At 42.1% G+C, this 17373-nt stretch overlaps 2 protein-coding genes across 2 annotated transcripts in view; one reads left to right on the top strand and one right to left on the bottom strand.

Moving 5' to 3' along the window:
* Positions 1–8123, top strand: part of vwa8 (von Willebrand factor A domain containing 8) — a 64904-nt gene extending 56781 nt beyond the window's left edge. The window contains exons 41-45 of the mRNA XM_068329209.1: positions 3793–3918; positions 4351–4509; positions 5412–5510; positions 5939–6177; positions 7012–8123. Of these exons, the coding sequence (XP_068185310.1) occupies positions 3793–3918; positions 4351–4509; positions 5412–5510; positions 5939–6177; positions 7012–7120 (732 nt within the window). The 3' untranslated portion in view covers positions 7121–8123. The remainder of the gene's footprint in view (positions 1–3792; positions 3919–4350; positions 4510–5411; positions 5511–5938; positions 6178–7011) is intronic.
* A 1905-nt stretch (positions 8124–10028) lies between these two features.
* rgcc (regulator of cell cycle) lies at positions 10029–15079 on the bottom strand. Its single transcript, XM_068329420.1, has 5 exons — positions 14945–15079; positions 14644–14802; positions 13095–13187; positions 12480–12542; positions 10029–10750 (listed from the first exon to the last, which is right to left on the bottom strand). The coding sequence occupies exons 1-5, from the start codon at positions 14970–14972 to the stop codon at positions 10743–10745; spliced, it is 351 nt and encodes a 116-aa protein (XP_068185521.1). The 5' UTR covers positions 14973–15079; the 3' UTR covers positions 10029–10742.
* Between the last annotated feature and the right edge of the window lie 2294 nt (positions 15080–17373).

Here is a 17373-nt window from a genome sequence, read left to right as displayed (position 1 = left end):
CATCAGGGCACCGTGACAGTGGATTATTGTTTGAATTTTTACCTTTAGCCCCAGATTTGTTTCCTGCTGTGAATACGATGGACATTTTCAGCAGGTATATGACTGTCAAGTCCTGTTATTTTTTCTCATACATGTATGGAAAAAGACGTTTAGGACTCACTGCACATCATGTACTCCTTAATCACAGTTTGCTTATATGAAGCATCTCATAGTAGGAAATCACTGTGAATTGGCCATAGAGTCCTTGAAGAGAGAGAGGAAGGGAGGATGGGTCAGTGGGGTAAGGAGGGGTGAGGAAAAAACAACTCTCCATCACTCTTCCTACAAGAAGTATAGTGAGGACTGGCTATAAAAAAGACTTATTTACGACAAATATTAGCACCACACATGATGCGTAATGCCGTAATGTGAGATTTGTAATACAGTGACCTTAGATGAGGCGACTGAGTGTTGTTCCACCTACATCAATATTATTGAATGAAACCCATTTGAAATGCTGTTTAAAATATGAATAAACAGAAAATGAAAGTCATTTCATAAAATAGTACAAAGACAGTTTAACTAATGCTTTCCTTACAGCATTGGCTAACGTTGGCTAATACGACAGACAGAAGCTATCGTTGGCTATGTTTTGCTTTTAGCCTTGAGACAACGCCAGACAGGTTGCCCTGGGTCAATGACTTCCCACGACCCAGTGGGTCATAGAGCCCCCCATCGTCTAATGCCACCCAATCCACATTGCAGTCCGCTATGGTTCCCTCAGCACCTAGTGAAGCCACCGGAGGCTGGGCCCACATTGTTCTCTCAGCCTGAGCCCAAGCCACCAGGCACTCGACTAAAATCCACGACCTCGGGCCTGGCTCCATAGCAAGCTACGGTCCTGAGTATCTTCTTAAACTTTAGAACTGCTCTTAGTCTGGCCCGTCAAGGGTGGCTTTGATTTAGAATTCATATGCACATTTACAAATTATATTTTTTGCCCCCATCTAAATGCGAGTGGTGTTCTGTTATTGGACTTCAGTGCTAGCCACACTTTGTCCATAATGAATACCTTGTTCAACTACAGGGATGTCCATAAGTGCACATGGCACCAGGACACCCTAGGCCGGAGGTCGATGATCGACTTTGTTGTCATATCATCAGACATCCGACCACATGTGTTGGACACTCGGGTGAAGAGAGGGGCAGAACTGTCAACCAGTCACCACCTGTTGGTGAGCAGGGTCCACTGGCAGAGCAGGGGTCTGAACAGATTCGGCAGGCCCAAATGTGTTTTGATAGTCTGTGGGGACATCTGGCAGAACCTTCTGTCAGTGAGGTCTTCAACTCCCACCTCCGGGAGAGTTTCTCACAGATCCCACAGGAGGTTGGTGACATTGAGTGAGAGTGGACCATGTACTCCCCCTTTATGGTTGAAGCGGCTGCTCGACGCTGTGGTTGCAAGGTCTCTGGTGCCTGTCACAGAAGTAACCCTCGAACCCGGTGGTGGACACCGGGAGTAAGGGACGCCGTCAAGCTGAAGAAGGAGTCCTATCAAATCTTGTGGAATTGTGGGGCTCCAGAGGCAGTTGATGGGTACAGTTAGGCCAGGCGGACTGCAGCCTGAGTAGTCACAAAGGCAAAAACTCGGGTCTGGGAGGAGTTCAGGGAGGCCATGGAGGAGGACTATCGGTCAGCCTCGCAAAAATTCTTGCAAACCATTCGGCTCATCAGGAGGGGAAAGTGGTGCATGGCCAACACTGTTATCAGTAGAGGCAGAGACCTGCTGACCTCGACTGGAGATATTTTCGGGCGGTGGTAAATAATACTTCCAGGATCCTCAATCCCGCTGCTATGTCTTACACAGAGGAAGCAGAGGATGAGGTCTCAGTGGTGGACTCGTCCATCACCCAAGCTGAAGTCACTGAGGTGGTTGCCAAACTCCTTGGTGGCAAAGCAGCAGGGCTGGATGAGATTTGCCATAAGTACCTCAAATCTCTGGATGTTCAGGGACTGTCATGGTGGACACATCTTTGTAACATCTCTGTATCACGTCTTTGCAACATCTCTGTAACAACCCTCCGGTCCCCCTTTTCAAAAAGGGGGACCAGAGGTTTTGTTCCACCTATAGGAGGATCACATTCCTCAGCCTCCTGGGGAAAGTCTATTCCAGGGTACTGGAGAGGAGGATTAGACTGATAGTCAAACCGCAGATTCAGGAGGAACAATGCGGTTTTTGTCCCGGTCGCAGAACACTGGACCAGCTGTACACTCGAGTGTTCGAGGGTTCATGGGAGTTTGCCCAACCAGTCCACATGTGTTTTGTGGATCTGGAAAAGGCATTCGACCATGTTTCTTGTGGGGAGTGCTTCTGTAGTATGAGGTTTGGGGCCTTCTGCTGAGGGCTCTCAGGTACCTATATGACCGAAGCCAGAGCTTGGTCTGCATTGCCGGCAGTAAGTCAGACCTGTTCCAGGTGCATGTTGGACTTCGGCAGGGCTGCCCTTTATCACCGGTTCTGTTCATAATTTTTACGGATGGAATTTCTAGGCGCAGCCAGGATCCGGAGGGAGTCCAGTTTGGAGACCAAAGGATTTCATCTCTGCTTTTTGCAGACGATGTTGTCCTGTGGGCCTCATCAAACCTGGACCTTCAGCGTGCACTGGCTGAGTGTGACACATGTGGGATGAGGATCAGCATCTCTAAATCCGAGGCCATGGTTCTCGACCGGAAAAGGGTGGTGTGCCCCCCTTCAGGTCAGTGGAGAGTCTTTGCCCCAAGTGGAGGAGTTTAGGTACCTCGGGGTCTTGTTCACGACTGAGGGAGAATGGAACGTGAGATTGAAAAATGGATCGGTGCAGCTTCCGCAATGATGCGGTCGCTGTACGGGTCTGTCATTATGAAGAAGGAGCTGAGTCGTATGACGAAGCTCTTGATTTACCGGTCAATCTACGTTCCTGCCCCCTCCTATGGTCATGAGCTTTGGGTCATGACCATAGGTGACCATAGCTTTGTGACCATAGCTTTGGCCAAGATTCCAGATACAAGCGGCTGAAATGAGCTTCCTCTGTAGAGTGTCTGGGCACACCCTTAGAGATAGGGTGAGGAGCACAGTCACCAGGGAGGAGCTCGGAGTAGAGCCGCTGCTCCTCCGCCTCGAGCAGAGCCAGCTGCGATGACTCAGGGGCATCTGTTCAGGATGCCTCCTGGACGCCTCCCTGGGGAGGTGTTCCGGGCATGTCCTACCAGTAGACCTCGGAGAAGCCCTAGGACATGCTGGAGGGACTACGTCTCTTGGCTGGCCTGGGAATGCCTTTGGATACCTTTGGAGGAGCTGGAAGGGGTGTCTGGGGAGAGGGATGTATGGGCATCCCTCCTGAGACTGTTACCCCTGCGACCTGGCCCCAGAGAAGCAGTTGAAGATGGATGGATTGATGGATTTTGGCATTAGTTTTTAATGGAGTCACATCCAGACTCCATTGTCTTTGTTCAGTGATGAAGCATGATGTGTATGTCTACAAACATCGGCTGCTTAGCATTGCTGCTAAAAGTGACATCGCCTTACAGTGAACCAAAATGAAGGGGCTTCTTGTTGTTTCTGGAGACATCAGTTCATTGGTGATCTTTAGAGTGGGAACATTAACAATCGCCCTGACAGAATATGGCCACAGCCGACCTGGTCCACCTGTGAATACAGTCTGAGGGATCAATTTTCTAGTACAGTCTCCAAGAACTGAGACAAGCTCTCCGCTTCAGAGCAGCTCACACACTTGTTTTTCAACAGTATGAACAAAGCATTTGTTGATGTTTCAGGCTAAAGGGAAGGAGCGGCAGTGGTTGAAGAACCAATCTCTGGGAGAACTGGATGACGCTAAAATTATTGATGGACTTGTTGGAGAAAAATCGATATATAAACGCAGGGCTGAGCTGGATCCAGAGGTGAGAGAGTGTTACGACAGAACTTTAAACCATGCTTTCTTCATTCTCACTCTCACTTCCAAACACACTTTGTCCCAGACTTACACACATCATTTTGACCTTTTTGTTTTCCTCATGATGCATTTCATTTGAGTGAGTGAGATTAATATTACTTGCTGTTATTCAGGTCAATCTCAGACAGGTTCGTGTCATTTCTCCTGCCTTGTATGCTTGACGATGCTCACACTAATCATATAGACACAGTAACCATCATATGTCTGCCATGCTTTCCTGTCTTATTTATCTCTACCTCTTGTTGACCAGAAGTTGTACTCTGAATAACGTGGAACCATTTTTGAAATCCAAATGATATTTTAAACACGCCATACCAAATTTCACACAACTCATTATTCTTGAAAGCTATTGTCATTACTGTCCTGTGTACACCTACAGCCAGGCAGTCCCCAGCAGAAGCCCAAACGTTTGCGATTGTTGGTTGACGTGTCAGGCAGCATGTACCGCTTCAACGGCGTCGATGGCCGGCTGGAGCGCAGCATGGAGGCTGTCTGTATGGTCATGGAGGCTCTGGAGAATTACGAGCATAAGTTCAAGGTAACATGTTACTCATATTTGTGAAAAACAATTCATTTTACCGTAGATACAATTTTTACTCTGATACTGCTTTCTGTCTTTGCCAGCATCTGACTTACCTCACTAAAACAGAAATAAGTGATGTTATTCTTGGATCGATGACTAGAATGTCGGGTGTAATTTAAGTTTGTTAAATATTTGAGTGTTTATTATTAATTGTGTAAAATCAGACATCATTCTAGTTAGGACAGTAGAATAACGCAGAAAGTGGAGGGGGTCAAATAGTGGCAGAGGGAGGGGGGGTCATATGACTGCATGATGTAAAACCGGGCGGCAGACTTCTTGGCCCCTGAGGGACAGTCAACCCCGCCTGATACTGATCATATATCAGTGTCTCATGCTGGTGCTCATCACGCCTCGTCACATGTCAGCGGATCTACTTTCTCTGAGTGAAACGTCTAACGTAAATCTGTTCCTGGAACCCCGAAGGAAACCCACACCTTCATGTGTTGTGCTGCTGGTAGTTTTATACCGATTATATGTCTTTGTGTGAAATGTATGATATTCACTGGTGGCATTAGATCAGATTTATACACAGTTACTACACTACTATTTGAAGGAGAGTGTATGAGTAGAGATGGCCCAGGAGCGTTTTCTCTTGTTCTTACCCAGCAACAGTGATATGAACAGATGAGATACACAACTGCATACCTCTGACGGCTGCAGTCATAAGCGCCTTATTAGAAATAGGTCGCATTCATATTAACCTGGCCCTGAAATAACTGAACAGAGCCAAAGGTGCCAGGCTGATCCTGTTTGGAAAGCCACTTGCGATGGATTGTCTGTGGGAGGTGTGTAGGCATGACAGGGATCCAGAACCTCCACTTGTAATCCACTTTTGATCCACTCGTTTCTCTGTGCAGTACGACATAGTCGGTCACTCAGGAGATGGCTGTGACATCGAGCTGGTCAGAGTCGACAAAGTCCCCAAGAATAACAAGCAGAGACTTAAAGTTATCAAGGTATGAATTCATGATGTCATGTCACGTGTACTTGTGGTATTCTACGCCATTGGAAAGTAAATTAAGCAGCCGAGAGACATCGGAATGAACAACGTGCTTACTCTTTATTTTCTTCATTTTTTTCAGTCCCTCATTCAGTTTAACTCACATCGCCCACAGCAGGTCAATCGTTGTAACAGGACACAACAGTACTTACTAGACATTCTCAAAATGTTTTGGGTTTTTTCGCTGTGCAGCAATGGTTTCTAATCGTTCTGAAGAAAAGGTTTCTTATAAGATGGGTGAATCGACAGTTGTAGATACACAATTTTAAGTTGATGCATGAGTTCATCACCAGTTCACGGACAAATTTCCACCCTAACAACACACTGGATGATATCTTGAGAGTCAGGTTCCATCTAACACTCTCTCTGTTCTTCACCTTGAAGACCATGCACGCCCATGCTCAGTTCTGCATGAGCGGGGACTACACCCTGGAGGGCACCGACACCAGCATCAAGCACCTAGCCCAAGAGGAGGCGGATGAACACTTTGTGGTGGTGCTCAGTGACGCCAACCTGGAACGTTACGGTATCCAACCTGAGCGCTTCGCTCAGGTTCTAACCTCTGACCCACAGGTCAATGCCTTTGCCATTTTCATCGGATCCCTGGGTGATCAGGCTGAAAGGTCAGTTCCAAGATGGAGATTGAGTTGGAGATGGCTGTAGGGAGTATTCTGGCAAATTTAACCAAAATGTACAAAAAGAGAAATTATTAACAGAATGGAAAGGGTAGATGGTGAAGGATGAAAACAGAATTGAATGGAATTGATTGAAGAAAGTCAAAGATTAGGGTTAGAGGACAAGAACGTGCTACAGATTGGGAAAAGAGGTGCAGAAGAAGCAATGAAACAGGACAAGTGATAGATTCAAAGAACTGAATGTTTATTGGTGTCTGATTGACATTCCTTGTAAATTTACAATCAAGCCAATTTTAAAAATCCTAGCAAAAACTGAAAGTATAGTCCTCCAAACATAATTAAGATCAAATATTCTTTCCTTAGTAGAACAATGCATTATCTCTATCTCTTTCAAGCACAGAGCAATAACACCTTTGTCAAATTGTATTTAATGTGTAGAAATTATGTAAAAGAAGTAGAAGTAGAAGGAGTTGAACTTGTCTTGAACGTATTTCATCGTCGTGGTCTCTTTAGAGAGTAGTTCAAATTATAATTTTGGCCTTTCAACGCCAGAAACCAAATTTAGAAACTGTAATTGTACCACAAAGTTGTGTCGTTTTGGGACTGCTGCTTTGATCCCTGATGTTTGAGGTTTGAGTCCTTATTTAGAGGACAATCAACTCACTGAAAATGATAAATATGTTGGAAAATACGGGCCAGAAACAGTGGAAATGTCCCGTACCAGTTCACACTGCAAATAAATACCTGTCTGTTTTTTATTTTGGGGAAAGATTCAGCTTCTCCATTTATCCTCAAACGTCTGTCTTTTATCTTCTGTTTCAGACTCCAGAGGACCCTGCCAGCGGGGAGATCCTTTGTTGCCATGGACACTAAGAAAATCCCTCAGATACTGCAGCAGATTTTTACATCTACAATGCTTTCAAGTGCTTAAGCTTGAAACAAACAAAAACACACGTGGTCACACGCAAACACAAACACCCACTTATTTTCTAAGGCATGCAGGAGATCACACGTGCTACTTTGAAATGTTGGCACGACGACTCATGATGATGATAGCATCATCAGAGATGATCGGAGCCGCATTGGCTCCCGGTTTGCTGCCCTTCAGAGCGGGTACTGCACCATGTGATCATCACAAACCCTGTGATCTTGTGCAATGACTCTGAAGTGACAAACAGTGTGCTTGGAGCCCCAACGGTGTCATCTATCAGAAACACAGCCTAACCTGTTGTTGTCGTGAAATGATGCATGTCTCTCTTCTGTTTTGAACGTCTAGCTAGAAAAGGAGGGTCACATGGAAAACATTCGTACTCATCATAGTACATTACTTTGCAAAAGAAGTCACATGGAGGAAGGACGACACAGCTGCACCTCCTGGCCGACTCTTTGAAGTTGTGAGCACCAGTAACTTGGCTCTGCTGGAATTCTGGGACTGCGACCAAGGAATTTCCCACCTGACTGCACATGCTCTTAAATGTTGGAGCTGTTGCACAATCTCCTCCTGTGGATGTATGTTTTTTTTTCCTTTGTCAACATGCACAACCCTCCTCTTCTCGGTTGGACCATGTTGTGCCCCATGCTCCTCTTGGTCCTGCAAGGAATCTGAGATCTGAGGACTCGTTACCAAACCTTTCACAAATTTTTCTCCAACATCCGCCCTAATACCACACTCACACTACAAGACCGTTTAGCAAAACCTCTGCAGATGTATTTAGTCAGTGTATTATTTTTCTGTCAAGCCTAACATTTTATTTTTTTGTGTGGGCTATGGGACTGTGCTCCACATTCCATCACATTATCAAATGACAAAATTTTAATTTGGGGGCTGAACTTGTGTGTGTAGAAACCTAAAATAATTTTAAAAATGTATGTTAACTAATTGTAACTACCTTTATTTAAATAAAATGGTGTTAAACACGTTTTTTTGTTGTTGCAGTATTAATCTTATTGTTGACTTTAATATCTAAAATTATTACATGACTGATAATTGTGACCGTAAGCTTCACTGTTTAAAGTATATCTTTTACAATTTTGAATATTTTAGAAAAACAAGTATAAAATCTCACAATGTTTTATGACTTTAGAGAATTAAGCTGACATTGGTTAATGACGAATAAAAGGAAGTTTAAAAGCACTTTTTATTTAAACAAGTATTACTCAATAAACCAGAAGTCCTATTCTTAGAAATTTAATTTACTAGAATCAAAAACCACCAAAGTGAATTACAAAAATGTTCCTCAGAATGTTCTACAGCCAATAAACTCGAACAACAAATACTGGAATCCCATGAACTTGAGCTCTTTGTGCTTGGTTGACCAGTTGACTGAAGGACAAATACAAGTTGTATTCTGTGGTCTGATTATGACGGGTGATCAAGCTGGTTTCATTAATGGATCCACCTAATGGACACTGATCAACGAAGAATTGCCTGTTAGAACTAATTAATCCATCTTCATCCGCTCATACGTAGTTGGGTCGTGGGGGGCAGCAGCTTCAACAGGGAACCCCAAACTTCCCTTTCCCTGGCCACATCAACCAGCTCTGATTGGGGGATCCCAAGGCTTCACACTGGGCAGCAAACCCGAGCAGTGGGGGCTGCACACAGGCCGATGATGCAAACAGGACAACATCATCTGCAAAAGTGCAACAACACAATCCTCAGCTCACCAATCTGTAAACTGTAAACATCACTGATGTAATGTCAAACGTCTCTTATAAAGAGCTCACTTTTTACCTCTAATTCCTAAATTCAGTGGGAAGAACCTAAAGTGCTCTTTTGGTGGTGCTATTCAGCACAGATCAATAAATTCTATCTGTACAGATCCAATATCCATGTATAAATCTGTTCAGTCTCCTGAACATATGATATGTCTCACCAGAGAGGGATAAGGGGGAGAGTGAAACTCCTACATGGATTTTTATATGTGAGTAACATATTACCTTTTCCCACTCTCTTATAGACTGTTTAAAGCACTTGTGTGTCTTACGAAAGTCCGAGACTGACGGAACATAGCACATTCAGGATGCTGTAAGCCAATAGAATGCGCGTATGTTATCACGTGACTGCCTACCAAAAATCCGCAATGAGGTGAAGTCGCGAGTGTTGATGTGCAAATGTGCGAGGGCGCACCGTATATTACACTACCAGGCCTTGAGTTTTCTATGTTAAGGTTTGATCCATTTTACAGGACTTGAAAACAGTCTTGTTCCATTACGCTTTACACTCACACGCGTGAACAACTCAGTCTTCTCAAATCGTTTGAATTAATAAGACTGTTAAAGAAGAAAATAATTAAAACATGCAGAAACTACTATTACCACCGTCCATACTCATCCGTTATCTCCTCTACTCATTCCCTTCTCATTTACAAGCAACGTGTTTTTGTCCACAAACCTTCTGTGATGTTTCCGGTCAGTTCAATCAGCTGATCTCGTGTTTACACAATGGAGTCACAATGGAGATATGCTCGGCTGACAGAGAAATTAGCTCCATGATTACAGTGAAAAATTACCTGTTTTATCATGAAAAAAAAGAGTGAAAAAAAAAGACAAAAACTAGAACTAAAGCAGTCAGAGACTCCAACATCCCCTGACTTACCCTGACCTACTTTCAGGGTGGGTCAGGGTACCCTGAAAGTACTACCTGACTAGTGCATTATGGAGAAGGCCAGTGTGAGTAAGATAAAAGCTAGCACTAGCTTTGATCTATGGTCCTACACTGGCCTTCTCCCTTGTCTTTCTATCTCACATAATCAATTTTCAAAAGGAGATATTAAAATAAAAATCAATAAAAATAATCATAAATGCAAAGTTGTAAAGAAAAAAGAGTCAAGGGTTGATTGAAGGAAAATATTTGACACTTTAATATTAACTACAGCCAATATTTGGTGTACCAAATACACATATTTCCATTGTTTTCCAGATAAAAATAATTTCACATTTAAAAATTAAAATCAACTTTATTCCAGGTGAGTGTTGAAACAAACTGAGTGATCTGTCATCGAGACAAATATAATCTGTAGCATTACTATTCAAATAGATACAAAAATATATTTCACAAAAAAGTCCATAAGCTGTTTTATAAAATGACAAATATATTTATATTATGAAATCTGTCCTTTAAATAATCATCAGGCTCCTCCAGAACTCCAGACAAAACATTCTAACCTGATATTTGTGTTGGGATGATTCTGACAATAAATGTTCCAGTTAGTCTTAGCGTCATACGTTCCATATCTCCCTTCTTTATAACATGTTATAACATGTGGAGTCCATGACCTCATGGTGACTGAAATATTTGTGTCCTTGGGTTCCTTACAAAGCTGATCCTGATGCTTGTTCCAGTACTTAGACCCCAGTAGCCTGGAGTTAGAAGGAGGCTGACTGGGCCCGGCGCCAAGGCGGAGCTATTTGGAGTCACGCTGCCACTCCGTCGCAACTTGTTTGAGGCTTTTCAGTGTGGAAACATGTTAGCTGCTCGGGGTGTAGGAGTCCAGATATCGACTCCCACCCTCCTTCAGGCGTTCACTCCGAGATCACTTGAAGCCTTCTTGTCACATACCTAAGAAGAGACAGACAGACCTGAATATAACACACTCCCTGGTTGTTGGCTCTATTCTCACTGGTCACTCTGAAATAACCCATCGTTCATGGTTAGCAGGAGATGGCTGACTTCCTGACTGAATGCCCTGCTTTAGAGGCCTGGAGGTGTACAAGCTATGAAAGCCAGACATTCAGTCTCTGAAAGACAAAACATATCAGAGCATGGAAATACGAAGAGAGCATCCCAATCCAACACACACGTCCACGACCTAATCTGTAAGCACATTTGCAGCACACAAACTCAGTCATGCTCTCACACCCCCAGCAGATATCGTATGTAATGCTGTGTTTTGTTTTGTTTTTTTCCTTGTTTTTGAAAATAGTAGTCTTTCCGGGAGCATCTCCCACATTGTATAATGTGAGAGATGCTCAGCACCTGAGTAAGACACCTGTATGCACAGCGGTCATAAGAGTGAAACAACTTTTACCCCCATTTGTAAATTTCCCTGGAGATAAACCCGTCAGAATCATCAAGGAGAAGTTCCACAGGATGCAGGTGAATGATGTAGAAATCTGATAAACTAATGTGAAATTATATTCTCTTAATGACATTGTGCTGCAATCTCAATTTTTTTTAAAAATAATAAAAAAAAGACCGTAAGGTGGTCAGTAACCTAAAGATTTACACAATAATTCACTTGTCTCCATTGTTTAATCCGCTCTAATTAATCCACTATACATTACAGGAGAGTTTGATGGTTATATACTGTGCTTTGACATGAAACTACATTTCTCACAATGCAGTAATTAAACCCATTTTAACATTGACAAAAACATTTTGAATAAAGTTAATGTCCTAACTTGTGTTTGATGTTATTTTTTCTTTATTCTCTTGGATAGTTTGATCCTTGATTGATGGAGTTCTGCGGGTTTAATAATCTGACAAATTGAAAGGATTTATGTTATAGCAGAGCAAAAAGCTCTGTGTTACTGGAATGTTTGTAACTTAAATAAGTAATACATTTAGAGTTATTTAACATTAAGGAGTAGTTACATTTGTTTTACATTAGATTGAGTTACATTTATTAGTTACATCTGGCCCTTGGAGGTCAGCCGTTATGCTGATGTGACCCTCGGTGAAAATGAGTTTGACGTCAGCTCAGGATGATTCCTGAGAGGGCCTGTCATATAATTGTGTAATTCTTCACAATCAGAGGAGAACAACAACCTACCCTACAAACTGAACACCCAATGATGACCCCGTCCACGTGCCAGATATCCAGCAGTTCACTTGATTCACCTGTGAATTCACCACCTCCAGTATTTCTATATCCTAATGTGTCGGTCTGGCTGATTGACAGATATTTTATCTTGACTAAAAATGATTATTATGAACTGGCATCTTATCTAGGGTGTACTCTGCCTCTGGCCCACATCCAGCTGGGATCGGCTCCAACAGTCCTGTGATTTGTACGGCAGATACGTAACTTCAAAAAGAAGATTATGCTTGTCTCACCTACAATTGCAATCGTCTCATCTACAAGAACATGGAAGAGTGGATGTAAAAGCCATAATCTTTAATATAAGTTTAGCAATCCTGCCGTGAACACGATGTGATGAAGCAGCTTTTGAACGTCAAGGAGAATGACTTCTGTGTTCAGTAGCTGTTAGTACGACTGGCACATCAGTGCAGCAATGCAGGCTAATCAGCAGCTCTGAATTTACTGTTAAGCTCCATTAGAACTCACTCTCTAATGTCTTGTCCAGATCTGCAATGAAGTCCTCCAGTTCCTTTGTGTCTCCGAGTTTAGCTACGGGAGAGGAGAAAGAGCACATAGAGGAAGAGCAAATAAGAAACATTTAATGCTAGTAGTAAATACTGTATTACTATTATCATTATTTTCGTTATTTTTCATACATTCACTCATTCATACATTCACTCATTCATTCATTCATTCATCTTATCCGCTTATTCCGGTTTTTCGGGTCACGGGAGTTGCTGGTGTCTATCCCTGCAACAGGCAGTGACACTCCGGGCGCGACACTGGTGCACCCTTGAACCTATTATTATTAATAGTACTAAATATTAATGACAATTGTTAATTAATTATTAATCAATTTGCGGCTTCAAATTGACCGTAGGTGTGAGTGTGTGCATGTTTGTCACATGGGATAGGCTCCAGCTCCCCGCGACACGGTGTAAAAAATGAATGAATGAATAATAATAATAATAATAATAATAATAATAATAATAATAATAATATTAACAAAGTGTGTGTGTGTGTGTGTGTGTGTGTGTGTGTGTGTGTGTGTGTGTGTGTGTGTGTGTGTGTGTGTGTGTGTGTGTGACGCCTGTAGCTCACCTTTGGGTGACATCAGAGGGGGAGGGGTCTTGTTGGGGGAGTTCAGCGTCTCGTCACTGAGGCTGAAGCTGTTTCTGTTCAGAGACTCTGCTCCTGTCGGACAGAACAAACGTTCCATTTCATTTTCACAACCGCTCTCGTGGGTCGCGGGGAAAACTCAGTGCACCGCAGAGCCACACAGAGACGCAGACAAACACACACACACACACACACACACACACACACACACACACACACACACACACACACACACACACACAACGGTCAATTTGGTTGCACTCACAACACAAGTCTGAATGGAGCTGTGTCATGTAACCTTACTGATTGTGTATAACCTTACTGATTGTGTGTAACGTTACTGATTGTGTGTAACCTTACTGATTGTGTGTAACCTTACTGCTTGTGTTGCTTACACGTCATGTAAACACACACAAACCTGCATTTGACTCGGACATACAGTAAATCCCTCTGGTGTTTCATTTCCACTCATATTCACTTCTACTGCGTTCCTACTTGTGTTTATGTCTCTGCCAAACCCTCACACACATGAAGCGATACACAAGTTGTGTCGTTTATCTGCATCTCCTCAGTTCATTCATCCATCAAGCCACACAACAGCTTGTTCCTGAAGAGGACAGGTCCCTCTTCGTCAGACTACCATGGAGAGGAAAGAAGTCCTGCAGGAATCTGATCCCTGGAGCAAACGAACAAGCTCATTCGTCCACACAGGTTCCAACACCGTCCCTCCACTAACACGGCTCTTCCTGTCTGGAGATCCTCAAATGTTCTCTAGAACTGAAACAGATATTCTACCTGGATTCATGAAAAAATTTGGAATTTAAAGTGAGTGAGGAGAATTCTGATCTGCTTTGACCACGTTCAAATCCCAAACCTGAAGGAATGGTTGAAGATTCTTTAGACCACATGTGTCAAATGTGGCCCGCCACATCATTTTATGTGGCCCGTAAGGGTGTAAAAGGTCAATGTCTAAAAATAAATGTCAAAACTGTGACTTTGACCAAAACCTACATTTCCCACAATGCAATAATTAAACCCATTTTAACTTTGACCAAAAGGTTTTGAACGAAGTTTAACGTCCTAACTCGTGTTTGATGTTATTTTTCTTTGTTCATTGATAGTTTGATCCTTGATTGATGGAGTGTTGTGGGTTTAATAACCTGACAAATTAAAAGGAATTATGTTAGAATAGAGAAACAAACAAACAAACATAATTTTCTGTGTAACTAATGTTTGTAACTCGAATAAGTAATAAATTCAGAGTTATTTAACATTAAGGAGTAGTTACATTTATTGTACATTACATTTAGTTACATTTATTAGTTACATCCGGCCCTTTGGGGACAGCCGCTATGCTGATGACACCCTGCTTTAGACTATCAGAGACGAGTGACACCTGCACTGAATAAAATATTACTATCATTGATGAAGTGATTGATCTGTACTCTGGGATGTCTGCTGTCATGGGGACTTCCAACTCTTTAAATTGCTGTTTTGGGAGTTTTAGTTGGCGGACAAAGCCCCCACTCACCCTCCGAGTCGCTGCCGCTGGCGCTGCTGCTCCTCTTCAGGGTCTTCAGGAGGTCGTCGTACCTGAAGTGTCGCTGCTCCACCGGGGACGTGAAGTCCTCGATCACCGCGTCCAGCTCACACAGCGCGTCGCTCATGTCCTCCACAGCCACCAGGGCGGCTGCAGAAAAACAACAACACCCCAGAAATAAACAGCAAAAATAAAGGTCATCCGGTTCCCACAGCCAAGTTCAGTTCCAACAAACAAACAAACAAACAAACAAACAAACGTTGCTGTTAATGAAACAGAATAAATTAGATACCTTGAGGTTTTAATTTGGGAGACTTCATTATCCCAGTAAACAGCTTTGAGCTTCTGATCCTTTATAATGATGCTGTGTCTCAGGAGCGCCGCTTTTAGCGCGCCTCCCGGTCTGGGGCGGTGACGTCAGAGGCGGAGCGGGAGGGACGGGGTCCCCGTTCAGGGGGTACGTTCCTCTGACGTCACTCAAATGTGTTTGTAAACAGCATCCGTGCGCTGGCCAGAGACACCAGTAGTCCACGGGTATTTATAATCACGGAACAGGGCGCGTCAGGTTGTGTCACCAGGCAGATCATCACAGCCAGCGCACCGGGGGCCAGGGTTCATTCATTCATTCATTCATTCATTCATTCATTCATTCATTCATTCATTCATTCATTCATTCATTCATTCATTCGTTCGTTCATTCGTTCATTCATTCATTCGTTCATTCATTCATTCATTCAACTATTGTCATTGCATGTGAAACGGAGTTAAAATGTTTATTTTTGAGCGTTTTTCATTAATTGATGTTGGGTTTATGTGAATTTTTAAACCTGTTTTCATTGTAACCTCCAGCACGTAACAACAGATAATGTTCTTATGTTGTAAATTGTTCTTAAATTGTAATATTTATTATTTCTGTTTAGGAACGGAGGTGCAGAAGCAGAAATTGAGGAAACTAAGTGTATACTGTCTCCTACAGGTATGTTTTTGTTTTTGAATATTAGAAATCATTTTGGATCTTTAATTCAGCAACATAGTTATTTTGTTGTTGTTTTTTTCCACAGGTGTCACTGTTTGACTTGTTTTACGCTGTCTTCCCAAAATTTATTGTATTGTAAATATTAATTTTTTCCAAATAATTTGTGTTGACTTCCTCAGATGAGTTTGTGCACCAGGTAAATCCAAGTCTTGTTATATTTGCAATATAACAGTACATATAAATAACACAAATACAGTACATATAAATATATGTTCTGTATTTGTGTTAGTGTTAGCCTCAAGAGAATGATGTGCTGCATTTGCTGAGGGAACGGAGGTGCAGAAGCAGAAATTGAGGAGACTAAATGTATATTGTCTCCTAAAGGACACCAAATACAGGACAGAAAACTATTTGAGTCATCCTTTTACCTGCCTATTCAAAACCATTATGTTTATCTTTGTTTTAGTACTCTTGTTGTACATGACGTCAGATTGTGGGAGAGTTCTGGTCAAAAGGTGTAAAGATGGTGTTCTATTCATATTTAAATAAAGATCGGCAGCACGAGGTTAACACCCTGGCGCCACATTTCATCAAATGGAAGCTTGAGGTTGAATTCTTGTAAAAGAATTGTAAATGGTTGTCAAAGCGTCAGGGGGTTTACTGCTTTCTATGCAGCATCACATATTCTGCACTACTGTTAACGGTTTAATAATTATTACAACAACAACAGTTTCAACCACCATTAACATGTACAAAATCAACTCTCTAACATCGGCCCCAGCTTTTGTCAAGTGTGAAATTTTGATTAAATACACTGATTTTTCAGAGTCTGACTGGTTTGTCTTCACTTCAGGTCACCTCACTGCACCCAAATAAAAACACACAAGGGTTGCAGCGACATCTGGTGGTGATGCTACATGTGCAGCTCATGTCACCTCATACCTTTTGTTGGTTTCACACTATCTGTGGGATTAATTAATCAAGTATGTTTTGTATTCTTTTATATATGTTTATTTCCTAAGTAATTTTTTGGCATGAAAGGAAAACCACATGGCTTGAGACTGCACCTCATTTATTAATTCATTTATTTTATTTGGATTTATCCTACTTTTGTGCATATTCTGTTTATATGGATTTAATCCATGTTTTTAGCCTCATTTATTATTCTACATATTACTACTATATATGCATTGTATGTGAGAGCCAGCAACTGCTATATTTGTTGTTAAAACATTGTAAAAACTACATATTTATTAAAGTATCCAGACACACATACACACATACCAAATCCTTGTGGACATGTTACCAAACTTGACTTTCTCACCTTCCTCTTTCCCTCTATTCTCTCTCTACGTGGTGCGGCTCTTTTTCTCTCACCAAAGTTCAACATTAACACAGTCCAAAGATTACTTTTGTAAGAAAGGAGAGATAACTGTATGTTTATTGTGTGCTTGGCTGTAGATGTGAATGGTTTACCAGAGGCCTGTAGTACTAAGGAAATTCAGATTATACATGGGATGATTAAAGTAAGGCTTGACAAAATCTGATAGTATTAACTTTTAAATAGAACTAGCATACTTAATCAGATGTTGGTTCATAAACTCTCCAAAAATGGTATTTTTCCAAAGAATAATGAGGAAATGTCAAGGGAACCAACATTAATGGCCAAATCATGTTGAACATGAAGGAAGCAATCAGAAACTGCTCTTCTGCTCTCTTAATTTGGTTGTCATGTAATCTTCATG

Source organism: Antennarius striatus, chromosome 12 (genome assembly GCF_040054535.1).
Source record: "Antennarius striatus isolate MH-2024 chromosome 12, ASM4005453v1, whole genome shotgun sequence".
Classification (NCBI taxonomy): Eukaryota; Metazoa; Chordata; class Actinopteri; order Lophiiformes; family Antennariidae; genus Antennarius; species Antennarius striatus.
This window is presented reverse-complemented; position numbering and strand designations above follow the sequence as displayed.

Excerpts from the sequence above, each read along its gene's own strand:
- rgcc (XM_068329420.1), bottom strand. The coding sequence starts at position 14,972 with ATGAAGTCTCCCAAATTAAAACCTCAAG. Across the intron at positions 13,188-14,643 it reads CAGCGGCAGCGACTCGGAGG|GAGCAGAGTCTCTGAACAGA; the intron begins GTGAGTGGGGGC and ends TCTGTCCGACAG. Across the intron at positions 12,543-13,094 it reads CCCTCTGATGTCACCCAAAG|CTAAACTCGGAGACACAAAG; the intron begins GTGAGCTACAGG and ends CCTCTCCCGTAG.